The sequence below is a fragment of the Pygoscelis adeliae genome, unplaced genomic scaffold, assembly GCF_000699105.1.
Source record: "Pygoscelis adeliae isolate BGI_AS28 unplaced genomic scaffold, ASM69910v1 Scaffold91, whole genome shotgun sequence".
NCBI classification, from domain to species: Eukaryota; Metazoa; Chordata; class Aves; order Sphenisciformes; family Spheniscidae; genus Pygoscelis; species Pygoscelis adeliae.
In genome coordinates, this window is record NW_008824196.1 from 2,116,129 (window position 1) to 2,130,173 (window position 14,045).

At 36.1% G+C, this 14,045-nt stretch overlaps 1 protein-coding gene across 1 annotated transcript in view; it reads right to left on the bottom strand.

Moving 5' to 3' along the window:
• The window catches only part of DMD (dystrophin), a 1,204,567-nt gene that overhangs the window by 761,463 nt on the left and 429,059 nt on the right, over positions 1-14,045 (bottom strand). Inside the window, 1 exon segment of the mRNA XM_009334780.1 lies at positions 7,470-7,631. Coding sequence (XP_009333055.1) covers positions 7,470-7,631 — 162 coding nt within the window.

The window sequence follows — 14,045 nt, forward strand, 5'->3', positions numbered from 1 at the left end:
TCTGGAAAGCATATAATTGAACAGTTCTTATCTGAATAGGTCAGAACAGCACAGTACAGATAAGAGTACTGTTGAACCAATTAGGTATTATGGGACATTGCATGGAGATTGTTCTATCTTACTTTTTAAAAATTGCACTGCAGGAGAGCTTTCCTCTAATATGTTTGTTCTAATTCTGTATTTTCATGTCAGAGTAGGTGATAAAGAGTAAAAGCTTTGCAGCAAAACCTGCCTTCATTTAATTTCTAGAACATTACAATATAATGTAGTGTATGTAACTAATAAATATCACTGTGCTTAAATTATTCTGTCCTACAGGTTAAGGATTCTCATTTTCCATCCCTGGCATTTTTTTCAGGAAGTTTATTAATTTGCAATATATATATATATAAAAACTAAAATATGAGTGTGTATATAAATAAAAACTAATTATATTTACAAGACCAAAGGCACTGATTATGCTTATTCTCATGAGGACCACTTCTAGAGCAAAAGGATTTCAGTCCCAAGGGCATGCAATACATTATTTCTCTCAATTACTAGGCTTAACTTTAAAAAGATGAACAATGAAATGCAGAGAGTCTCGCTATACTGACAGCAAAAAGCAGAGCAATAGCAGTGTAGCTAGTTCTTGGAAAAAACTTTCCTATCTTGAATCAGAGAAAGGAAAGCCAAAAAAACAAACGTGACTATTTGTCTCATTTGAAAATTGTCACAAACCTAGCAGCAATCTCTTGCTTCGAGAACAGCATTTAGAAAAAAGGTAACAAAGCATAGAAACAAACTCTGTAACATTATTTGCAACAGAAAATTGAACTGGAAGGCTTGATTATATGTCACTTCCCATCAATACCTGCTACCATAATTAGAAAATCAGTCATCATATTTACAAAAAACAAAGAAATGCCAAAGAGCAATAATCAGCAAAATCATAGAATCATAGAATCATAGAATCATTAAGGTTGGAAGAGACCTCCAAGATCATCGAGTCCAACCGTCAACCCAACACCACCATGCGCACTAAACCATGTCCCTAAGTGCCGCATCTACCCGTCTTTTAAATACTTCCAGGGATGGTGACTCAACCACTTCCCTGGGAAGCCTGTTCCATTGTTTAACTACTCTTTCAGTAAAGAAATTTTTCCTCATATCCAATCTAAACCTCCCCTGGTGCAACTTGAGGCCATTTCCTCTCGTCCTTTCGCCAGTTACTTGGGAGAAGAACTCAAATCATAACAATGGAAAGTAATTTGGAAAAAACCCAACAAGCCAAACCCCCAACCTTCTGTATTTAATTAAAAGAAGTGATTTATTTATAACCAAAGGATAAAAATACAAAACCATAATATACATACAACTAATATTGTGGAATAATGTTTGAAAAGACAAGATTAGATGGATTGTACATCTAACACGCAAACACAGATTTTCGTAGGAGTAATGCTGAAAGGACTACACTACAGAAACAGCTGACAGTTCCAGTTGATGTAGTATCAGCAGGTTGAAAAAAGTTTGAATGACATTCTGGAAAACATACTGGTGAAATTGCTTTCTCATAGCAGGTCAGGGATACCATTTTCCACCCCAGAACTGGGGGAAACCTCTCATCTCTCTTGTCTGCTCCTTAATGAAGAAGACTCTGTTGGTTCTGTTACTTCAGGACTGGGAAGAGGTCACGGGAGACGTGTATTATAGTGCACCTTATCTTCCAAGATATCTTAATTTCATGTTGCTGGATCTCATTGTATTGTATATTAGTTGCCCAAAATTCATAACACAGGGAGGAATTACTTTGCAGTCACTACTGACTATACCACCAGGATCAGCAAATTGGTAAGTTCTCAAAAGCTGGATAAACCCAGAAGAAGAAAGATAAAAGTGATATGCATATTAACACGTTCCAAGATGAGACAGGGAACCCTGATGCCACTTGAACTTAGAATAAGCAATGAATAGGTGAAATATTTCCTGTGGGTATGCGGTGCAATAAAAATGGCCAATTTACCAGTCCCAATTTGATTTATAAACTTCCACAAAAAATACACTAAACATAAAGAATTATAGTTCATTAAACACTGCAACAGCAAAGGGATTAGGTTAAAATAAAGTTGCTAGAATTAACCACACTTGTTCCTTTTTTCCTTCTGCTTACTCTTTCTCTTTAAAGTCCATTGCAGAAAAATATTCACTAAAATCCTGTTTACTAACTAAAAACCTGATTTATAAAACCTGTTCCTGTACAAAAAAGTTATTTTCATTCTGTGACAAAAAACTGGCCAAATCCTCAAGCAGAAACATGTCCTATTTTCTCCATGAGAAGCTTAATGAAAGACATCAAAAGGCTTTCCAACCTAAAGCAAAGATTTATGGAAACACAGGGCATTACATTAGAGACAGGTAGTTCCTTAAAGAGAGGACACTTGGATCTCTTGGGTTACACATAGTAAACAGGCCGTTTTAAACCTCTCTCTGACCTTGCAGGGTTGGTCCTTTCCTCACAAGATTTCTCTCCTCACAAGATTTCTCTCCTCACAAGATTTCTCTCCTGCCTAGCCACTTTTAGCGGCATTCTGAGCTATAGGCAGAATCTATGGTGGGTAGACGTAGGTAACCCCTGAGGGCTGGCTCAGGCACTGTCCCCTGCTCCCGCAGGTGCTCCTTCAGTAGAAGGCTGCACGCCCCAGCCCGGGGGTAATGTCCTTTTCTGTCCCACTGGGCTCCTAGAGGCTGCTCCCAGCTCAGCATCTTTGCTCTCAGATAGAAGGTTTTCCCCCTAGTTTGGAGAACGCCAGAAAATAAACATGCTGCTCCCTTCCCATAGACATTTTTAAGCAGAACATGCTATGCAAACCACGCTAGTCAAAATAAACTAAGCAGTTATACTATCCTCTACTACATCCACATTCATCTGTCCACATTCCACATCCTCCAACAAAATACATCACGCAATGCTATTATTGGGCAATTGAATATTGTTTAATTCTTGAGAACTGAAAATTACATAGCCAGAGTAGTAAATCTTTCAACAGTGAGTGGCGGATCTGAAGGCAAGGGTAATTACATTACCTTAAGTTTCTTCCACTGTTTGTTCTAGGAAAACAAAGTCTAAATTTAGCCTATAACATCACTTTTCTGCTATGTATTTCATTAAGATCTACTGCATAAAAAGGCCTGGACTTGACAGCAACCCTATGAGTTCTGCAGTGGCACAAGAAGATGATGACAAAATGACATGATTCAGGCAAAACGGTGAACTTCTAATTGTTCTCTGCTTTTTTGTATACTAGTCCATTATGAACTCAAATTATACTAGATTACCTTTGTAATTAATGAGTCCTTCCCATAACTCTTACACCAAAATTGCCTGAATATGAAATTTGCAGATTTGGCTCTCGTGAGTTGCAGAGAACAGCTTGACAGCTCTTCTTGGTGTATTAGGTTTTCTGATTCGTATTTCTCTAAATACTACTCAGCTAGCCCTAACAGCTCTCAAGAATGGTGCTCAGTTTAACCTCATTTTTGCTTATTTTTGCAATTGCTATCAATGCCTAAGGAGTCAGATCTCAGCCTAATATATGGAGAAAATAAAAGATTTAGAGAGCATTTTGGTAAGTTAATCTCTGTAAATGGGAAGATCATGATTCTAGCAGACATGAAAAACATACCTGAAACAATTTCAGAACTGCTAGTGGTTACCTTTGAAAACTCTGACAGGATAAACAAAGTACCAGAAGATTAGAAAAATGAAGTTGAAGTACCCATCTTTAAAAGCACAAAAAAAATATGTGCCAATCTGCTCTTCAAGAAAGATTAACTGAAGAGTCCAAATGAGAAGAGCAAATCATCAGAGGATAGAGACATGATTGACAAGGCAAGACTGAGTAAGTTGGACATGACAAATGCAGTGTGTGCAGTTAAAACACAGTTAATGCAGTGTTCAGATGCTATGGAGACATGTAGTGTGAGAACCTGTATAGTACAGAAATCTGCATAGATATTCAAACTTAATACATACCAAAATGTAAGCTTACACTTCTGAATAAGTCTTATCAGCTATTCCCTCTTTGACCCCTGATCTACACATGACTGAAAAAAATAATTCTCACGATTTCCAGCACAGGAAAAGTAAGTGTAAATACCTTTAACGTTAGACATTTCACTAAGTAGACAATTGTGAATTCTTTGTCCCAAAATATTAGTCTGAAGGCAATGAAGCATGGCATTATTCTTGTCAAGTAACATTGCACAACCGAACAACTCTGCCATTATATCATCACATTAACTTGGTTTTGAACATAGCACAATGATATTTTAAAAAGATATTAATAACTGTCTTCACTTAGAAAATAGTCAGGTGTGTAGTGCTTATCACTACAGAACTGAAATTATTCAAGGAGATTATTGAAAAGACAAAGTATATTACTTCTGGTTTTCTCAGAAACACAATATTGTTCATTTATTCTCCACATTGCATTTTACATAAGTCTACAGGAAGAACAACAGACAAGTGATTTGTCACATGCAGATGAGAAGTGAAATAAGTGTATTTTCTGTCCCATAATATGTGTAATCACTCAGACTAAACAGAAGTACAAAGTGGGGATTCTCTCTCCCACCAGAAGTTACTTAATAACAAAGCTACAAATAATTATCTGAAAAATAATGTCATATAAATATAATATTTTCAGTACAGATTTATTTGCTTCTTGTCAGTTAAAGAGTACTTGAAAAAAAGTCAGCAACTGGCAAATTCCTGTGATGATGACTTCATTCCCTGCATCTTCTTGGTAAATTTAGAGAAATTAGAGAGACTTCAGTTAGGATCATGAGATCAAGCATACAAACAAATAATCTTTCCTTCTGGAATATTGTTTTAGGCTTTACCTCATTCCAGCTTTTTTTGTCACTACACCCTGAGGAATCTGAAATGATTTATCTGTGTGGTTGCTGTTAGATTGTTTTGTCTGAATACAGGATCTTTAGTTGTACTAAAAATGAGTTGGGTGGCAGTGGCTTTCTAGCACTAAATTCTCAGTGCCACATGGTGGAGTAAGAAGCACAAAGAATTTACATTCAAAAAATGATCCAAAGGAGAAATTGAACAACACATACTTAACTCCCCTTTCTTTCTGTCAACTTTCTGAATAAACTAAACTGATCATTTCATTTAAAAAGAGGAGCTAAATATAATTTTCTCAGATTCATTTCCAATCAGCTGAACCAAAGATTATTCCTCCTATCCAAGCTCTAAATGGATTTGAATTTTTGAAGCAAACACACAGAGCTCCCAAATCCTCAACAGCTTTCTGATTATAAATTCTCCCATATGTTCTTTTAGAAATGCAACACATATTGCTGAAGAGTTTGCTAAATCCCTCAGCATGGATAAACTGACCCCTGCCCGGAAACCAACATCACTGACTGAGATTCCCGTTCCAGCTGTGCGGACACTGGAGTAGGATATCTTATATGAATGAACTGTTTTCTGCTCTACAAAAGAGCTGTGCCAGCAGAGGCTCCGCAGGAGATGTAGCCATTTAGTACGTGCCTATTCTGCCACTGGTTGGCATGGCCATTCACTAAAGGAATGACTCAGTATATTTACCCGCATAAAATTGATTGTTTATTCCCTTTCCCTCTAAGGATTTTAAAGAACTTCACAACCGAGCTTCAGAGAACTTCATTATTTGCATTAAATCTGTTCAGTTGTTAATTAAGTTTTTTTCATTAGGTCCCACTGGTGTCTTAAAATAAAAACATGAAAGGGAAAAACTCAGCTGCCTCTATGCTGGTTTTCCCACAGTGGATATAGTATAATCAGCTGAACTTGACATCAGACAATAAAATCTCAAGAACAAAAACAAGTTCTGCAAAAAAAGCACTGAGCTGAAATTTTCCCATGAAAGTGTGCTAATTAAGGTTGATTGAGTTTTATGCTACTTCAGTTGAAGTTCTGAATTACTTCCTTTTAGACAGCCTGTGATCATTGCCAATATTGTACCCGAGGACACACATAAACCAGAAGCGTCCATGGGATATATGAAGCACCACTGAAAATTGCTACAATGTAAGGGTCCAAATACACCAGAAAAAAGTGCACTTTCATATCAAATTTTTCTTATGTATTAGAGTTATATAATTACAAGATGAGAAATTAAACTGATACATCTTTAACAAATGCTGATTTGTATCCTATTTCATAAAAAAAGTTTACATTATTCATATTGCAGGGAAGGAGAAAAAAAATTCAGGATAGTCTTACTAATAGCTAACATAGCTTAGGATTCAAACTGGAACAATAATTAGCCTGAATCTGATCCTATTATACTGATATAAGTTAGAAGCAAATAAATTAGAATCGTTTCAAAATAAAACTGAATGCAAATACGATCCTGTTTTCTAAATATAGCTTTTTAAAATCAGATGCACACACATAAAATATCTGCATGTACCTACAAAGACACATACACTAGAAAAGCAACTGAAAGGTACATCTATCTACATTTTAATTCAAAAGACATGGAAACTTTTATTTTTAAAGGAGATGATTTTCAGGGCTACATATATTCAGCTCTGAATATACTTAAGATCATCTAAGCTACTCCACACAAGACACTCATTTTTTTACAATGATTTAAAACTCTGCAGGCATGCCAGAAAAAACCATAATGGAATGTCTCTTCTAAAATCACTATAAAACATTCGTTTTCAATTTCCCTGTAGCCTTTTTTGTTTGTTTGTTTGTAATCTGACTTCCTAAATTTAGGTGGAATTTACAGAAAAGTTGCTGTACATAACATCGTACACTGTTAATAATTTTATACCAGAGATATTTGGTTTTATTTAATTTGTATTCTTATCATTTTAATGCTGCAGTAAAGCAGATGTTATAGAAGAAACAATGAAAGAGTGAAAATGAGAATTACATGTACAATTTTATTTCAAAGGCTCAGTAAACCACTTCTAAACAATGGGAAAAGCTGTTTCTGTTAAACTTACATGAGCTGTAAAAACTAAGTATATTTATGGGCACATCATGAAATAATTAACAATGTTGTCTATGTTTCAATAATTTAGTAATAATCCCTAGGCCATGTAATCAACTTTGTAAAAGAGCCATCTAAGAGTAGTGAAGATGATGAGTTTCTTCTTTGTAGGAAGGGAAGTGGATTTTAAAGAGTCACATTGTTTATCTTTGTAATTTTAAAGTTACTGCATAGTCTTCCGTGACATTGATAGTTCTTTACATCTTCTGGACAGGTATATAATATAAAACAGAAGGAAAATATGACTTTACTAGAAGATTAGCTTGAACTTCTCACAGTAATCCTACCTAAAATTTACTTGCACTTTCATAACGATCACATTGCAAATACCCGTTATTAATATGAGGCTGAGGGACAACCAAACACTCTTCGGTTGATTGAGAAAACCAGTAAGCACATCAGTTCAATCTGTATATAACTTACCTGTGCTTCCTGAGGGACCTGTGCAGCATCAACTCTGTCTGCAATGTAGGCTGTTAGCTGTTTGTCAATAACAGCAAGAGACTCTTGGATTAAGCGGAGGGTTTTGTCAGTCTCCTGGGCAGACTGAATACTCTGTTCAAGACTCTTTTGTCTTCTCACGGCCTAAAACCAATGACAACGTTATCAATATTCACAGTAATAATGCGTATAAAACATTTTTTCCCACTTTTTTTTTTCCAAAAATGCAGGCTAAGAATCAAAAATAGTACTCCTGACTTGTGCTCATCCACCTTTTTGTACGATAAGTTGCGCATCTTTTTGCCACCCATTCAGTTCTTTTTAGTAAGAAACAAACAAACAAAACCCCAGATCTAAAAAATGCAGGACCCTGAAAAACCAATGCATGCATTGAGGGTTTCTATACAGAGTGGAAGTTGGCAAAGCTGCATAATAAAACCATCCTGATAGTGCAGTCTTTCATTCTGAGGCATAGTGGTCCTCCTCATCTTATTATATAGTTCAAGAGATTTTGTTTACTGAGAATAGGGTTACTGTCATCACAATCCCATCCGAGACAATCCACTTCAGTAAGTGAGAGGGATAAAGACTCTCTTGAGAAGGAGCTCTCTTATAAGAAGTATAAATAGCTGTCTGGAACAGAAGCAATGCCTACTCTGGAAAAAAAAGAGATGGATCCTTGTCTTGTCTTGTCTGTGGACTTGCCCAATCTATTATCACTCTATCCATAGTCTCTTTCAGTCTAGGAAGTTGACTCTTGCTTCTACTCCACCATCAGTGCCACAGTGGATTGCCTACCATCACCTTTTATACAATCCTTTTTTTTGAGAAGGATGCTTTCCTTTCAAAGGAGCTCCCTTTATGGTTTAACAAATCAGAACAATAAATTCTCCTTCCAAGTTGTCCTTAAAACACACGTATATTTAAACACTTGACATAAACAGGTCAGCTTTAACTATTATTTGTAACGGTTTAATACGGTATTTACCAGGTAATAAATAACCTGGTACTTTCTTCCATTTGTCATTGTGCCTACCTGCAGACTCATATTTTACTTAGACTACAGCTGCTGCTTAGCAGAGCTTCTGCTTTATACAAAGCACAAAATAACTACCAACAATCTCAAACGCAATACAGTTTCTGTCCGTACAAGCCCAGCCATACTGCTGACCACAGAATAAAGTGACTAACTTTCTTTGACATGAATCAAAGAAGGAGGGAGAAAGCAAGCACTCTTTAAATAACATTGCCAGGTATCCTGCCATTTTTCAAGTCAATTCACACTTTTTCTCTTTGGTAAGCCAGCTATACTTTAATTTGATTTCATAGCTATTACAAAACCGTTGCCTTGAACAAAAATATCTTTCAGCAATTCAGTGAGAATTCTTGATATATCTGTACCTTCTTCACGGAGCTCAGATTCTTATAGAGCTTCGTGTTTAACAAACGAGAAACATTATCTTTTGCGAGCATTCTTGCTAGCTCTTTGACTTAGTTAAAGGATAGGGATCCAACCAGTATTTACTATATTTGTGTTTGTAAGCTGCTTTGTGCTATTTCAAAACAGCTGATCAGATAATCTTGTATCACTGCCAGTTTCAGGAACCTTCTGTGGAACGAGGCAGCTTTACATATCGGACCCATACTGTCAGTGTTAGTGGAAGCACCTGAGCCACTAAGGTATTATTATCCCACCAGGTGAACCATTAAAACAGTGCAACTTACCAGTACAGTACTAAGGCTTGCTACTTTAATGATTTTTACCTTCATCTGGTTTGAGATTCTATATTACAATGTTCTCAGCCTTTTCAAAGCAGCAGGGTTAAAAACCACAGCTTCCATTTACCTTGGCACTCCTTACAACTAATTTGTAAGCCTGGCTAAGATACAGTCACTCTCTACCTTTCTGTTTACATCACTATACAGTAGATTGAGAGACACATTAGATCAGTAACAGGGTAAGTAGCTTTCTACAGCCCATGGGTAAGGGCATCCTCCTGGAAGCATGGAAGAAAACCTCTTTGCCTTTACCAATCTCTTTGGACAACTGGTAGGACTAACCTACATGCATAGTCCATTCATACTGAGGGCTGCACTGTCCTGATGTTCAGAAAAGCTCACCATTTAAAATAAGACACTAAGAAAGATCCAGTCTTATTAGTCATTAAAATAAGTGCCTGCACTTTCTGGAGAATACAATATACTGGACACAAATTTGGTGCTAAGTCCTTCTGAAAAACTACTTTTATAGCAATACTTGACGCTTTGAACTTTTGTTAAATGCTGACCCATGCTAACTACTATTTGCAGCTAGGCACTTGCTTAAGTATAGATAAATTTGCTGCCAGCCTCAGGAACAGCCTGCGTGCATGCAGTGAAGTGGTTATCACTGCATGGAAACTCACAAAAAGTCTTAAAATTGTATGACAAATATGTGGCTGAAAAATTGTCGTCTCTGTGCTGATATCAGCAGAAACGATGTCTATCAAAATCCTGTTTTAGAATACAACTGGAAAAATTAAAACATTCCCAAACTCATTGATCAAATATTAAAGCAGATAAAGTTAAGAAAGAATTACAACAAATCCTTGCCTGAGTCTGACTGAATTTTTATGGCCGGATTTCAAACAAATATGAAGGCAGATAAATATATATGCATGCTTGTGATATCTTTATGTGCACACAAAGTGAGTACGTACACACACACACAAAGACAAAACATTCCCCTTTCATTGTCCTCAGAGAGAATTTGATTACAGCCCGAGAACCTGTGTGACATTTTGTATCTTCCAAGTGAGGTGAAAGTACATCTTTTCCAAAAACCATGAACAGTTTAGATGAATGAAAGGATAATATCAGACCAAGATGTGAATGCAGTGGTACAAGAGAAGAATTATTTTGGCAGAGGGGGCAGAACCACGCAGCCGAATGCTGGGAAATGGCACCTTCACAGTTGTGATGATTTTCTCAGATACAAATGGGTGCTGCTTTAATTTTTTTGTCCGTATTGTTTACTGGGAACAGACCCTGTCCTGCTCACCTAAAGTCAAGCCTCTGCACTGACCCTGTTCAATTCACACAACAAATGTAACAAAAGAGTCTTCACAATAATCTTATAAAAGGTACAATACACTCATGTAATGTAAGATATTTCTCCAGTACACAACAGCTGACTCAAAAACCTAATCCTGTTCACTGAGTAGGTCCATGGCACTATTACTGGCATTGCAGAATACTTATCAATTCAATCACGGGGAATGCCACAATACGGAGGAGGCTTCTTCCTCTCTTTCAGTACAGAAGAGAGTTACTGATGGAGGTTAAGCATTAGAGGGCTTTAAAAAAAGGGGCAGACATACTACACCCTTACATCTGTGAACCTGAGTTTCAAATTTGTCCTTAAAACTCATGTCTGTGCGTGTGAAAATCTATATATGCATATTTTTAAAAGACTTGTGAAAGTTGAAATTTATATATCTATAATATAAAAATATTTTAATTTGTGATGTTCTGGTTTTGGGGTTTTTGTTTTTTCTCAGAAAGATTATGGTTTTTCTATTCCTCTGTGGAAGAAATAGGTGGTTTAACAGCACAGTGTATAAATGGGTCTGAGGACATAACAGGAAGCTCTAGTTCTGCTATCCGATCACTGTCAATAAAGCTGAAGGCTTTGGTCTCTAAAGGGAAGTGTCTGACAGTTAATTGCTAAACAGGAAATCTCAGGAAAATAACCAACTGTTCAATTATTTCTGAGCCAGTGAAATGTTGACAGCTGTCAAGGAAAATAAAAACAAACAAAAAAATTGGCTGTTAGGCACTATCAGAATGAAAGACAAAAGAAAAAATATTTATGGACTGAATTTTTTATTAAAGTCTCTACAGTTTTTCATAGATTTTTAGTAATTTTTTTATGATTAAGCATATCATTTAGTTTTTATGTTATGGGGTATTGCATAAATCTGTATACAATTTAACAAAGATCAATGGTAAATGCAGGAAATGGTAACATTGCATATTATCCGTATAAAATGCCATATTAAGAGAACAGCTGCACTGAGAGGCGATCAAATATCGGGAAAGTTGGAAGTGCTCAAACAGTTGCTTATGACTGTAGCTCATTCTTTGATGTTGACTGTTATAAAGCTATAGTTATAGACATTGCCCCTTTTTCCTTAAATAATACCTTTCATGTATTTAATGACATTAGTCACACATGCAGTTACCAAGATGCTGGTTAGAGTTTTATGGTTAAAACTAAGTAGAGTTTTCTTGTTGAGGCAGTACTCAGTAGTTGTGCTGTGGGAGAAAAATAGAACAAAACCTTTCCAAAATTATAGTACTTTTACTAGAGGGAATATGTACTTATAATGCAGAAGCAAATTCATTAATTAGCTTATAAGTTACAGCTCATGGAAAGGGATCTATTAAGAAAGGCAGAAATATGTCAGCTCTTTTTTTTTTTGCTCAGTTATACTCTCTAATTATTGAGAAATATTACCACAGGGTAAAGTTAAAAAGTAAAAAGTTAGAAAACTTTAAATTTCCTTCTTGACTTGTTAAAATTACTTTAAAATTTACCCCAAATTCTTGGTGTTATAATGGTTGTGTCTGAGATATATTACAACATCTCTGTACATTTTGCATCAAATTGTTAATTTGTTAATTTGTTAATCTCTGCTTTTTTTTTTTTTAATCAGAGTGGATTAGTGTTTAGGCAAACTAAAAACACCTTTTCTAACATTCAAAGCATTCATTCTGGGCCCAGGAATTTTTAATACCCTCCAAGCTAGAACTAATTCGTCTCCAAAGTAATATTTCACGGTGTGTTTTTAAAGTTAAGTGGCTACAGATACTTGACCTTTCAACCCCAAAGTGACATTCATCTTTGATCAGCTGTATTCCAAACCTGCAAACTATACCAAGGAGGACTTCTTTATCTCTTTAGGTTATCACTGCAGACAGATAGTGCCTCAGAGCTTGTAAAAGCAGCCCTCTTAGCAGCCTTCAAAGCAATCACGTGGAGATGGGGCATGAAGAATTCTTTCTCCTCTTGAGGGGAGAACAAAACAGAAAAAATGTATCAAATGATGAATGTGTGCTCTTTGAAAGAAACGAAGGGTAATCTTGAGGGGACTCCTAAAAGAAATTAAGAGACAGTCCCCAAGAATAAAAACTGAATCTAGTGTAAAGCCCATCTGAACAATAACGTTTTATACAGTTTTTTGCGAGCATAGTCTCAAGAATATCTAGCTGACATTTTTGAAGTTTGCTGGACAGGATGTAAATCACTTTCAGCATTACAGGGGATGATAGTCACTTGCAATATTAGCTTGAAGTTCTTCGGGCAATGGCGTTTTTTAGATCCAATATATAGAGTTGTAAGTGAATCAGTCCTTGAAAAGTAAAGATAGGGTATATGTCGCTTATCGATGCAGCCCCAGATGTTCAACAGCAAACTAAACACACTCAGTCTTTGTTATCTAAAGAAGATAAGGCATACAAACATAAAGCCATTATCTGCCTTTAAAAATTAATCTCTATCTCAGTAGCAATGCTGTATTGTCTTGCAGCATCATTCATATGGCAGTGGTTTGGTTTGGTTGCTCTATTAGTAGTGAAGAAATGTTTCACATATCAGTTTCTGCCCACGTGAGCTTATTGCCTTGATAATTACCTGCACAATTATTCAAATACAATTAAATAACTTAACCACATTAGGATAGCCTATTAGTCTGTCTGAAGTAGAAGTGACCTTGAACACAGGCTGAATAGTGTTATGCGCCTGCAATGTATTTTTATGCAAGGAGAGTGCATGCTGTTTGGATTTCAACAGGGCTACACAAACAGCACAGAAAATTCAGTCAGGAATCTATGAAAAAAAGTGTGTGAGACTTCAGTGGAAAAATTTATAAACCATTTTGTTGTAGAAAACACACAGTAAAGAAGCAGCGTGACTGAGTCACTTGCGATTGAAATAGTTTCTTTACAGCTCTTATATTCATATACAGATCTTACCATTAGTATTTGACTACTAAATATCAGATCAAGCTTTCAAAGAAGGGGGAGGACTCCGCCCTGCCCCTGCTTTTTGTCTGTGTTTAAATTAAATTAGAAAGCAGTGAATACATTTCTAATATATTTTGCTTATATACTCATCCAAATTGTCTCCAGAATATCACATATCTTCATGTTGTACTTTCCACATTTAACCCCTGCAGCTGGCATGAATTTTGATTTAATGCCTATTATTGTCAAGACTCAATAGTATTCATCCATCACTCAGCAAGAGTATTTGAAAGTCCTGTTTTCACACACTGGAAGTTCTCTGTATATTCTCAGTTTTCTCCTCCAAGTCGGGAAAAAAAACAACAGATACAAGGTAGCAGAATTCTGGGGAATGTATCTGCTTTCAAACAGAAGTTAGATGTAAAAAAAAAAAAGGAAAAAGAAAGAGCAGGTATACAGAAGGTCATGTTTAATTTTCCAGTATAACACTGTCCAGCAATATGGGACTACGTGAATGCCTGCACTGCACCAGAACTACCACCAGGTAGTTAA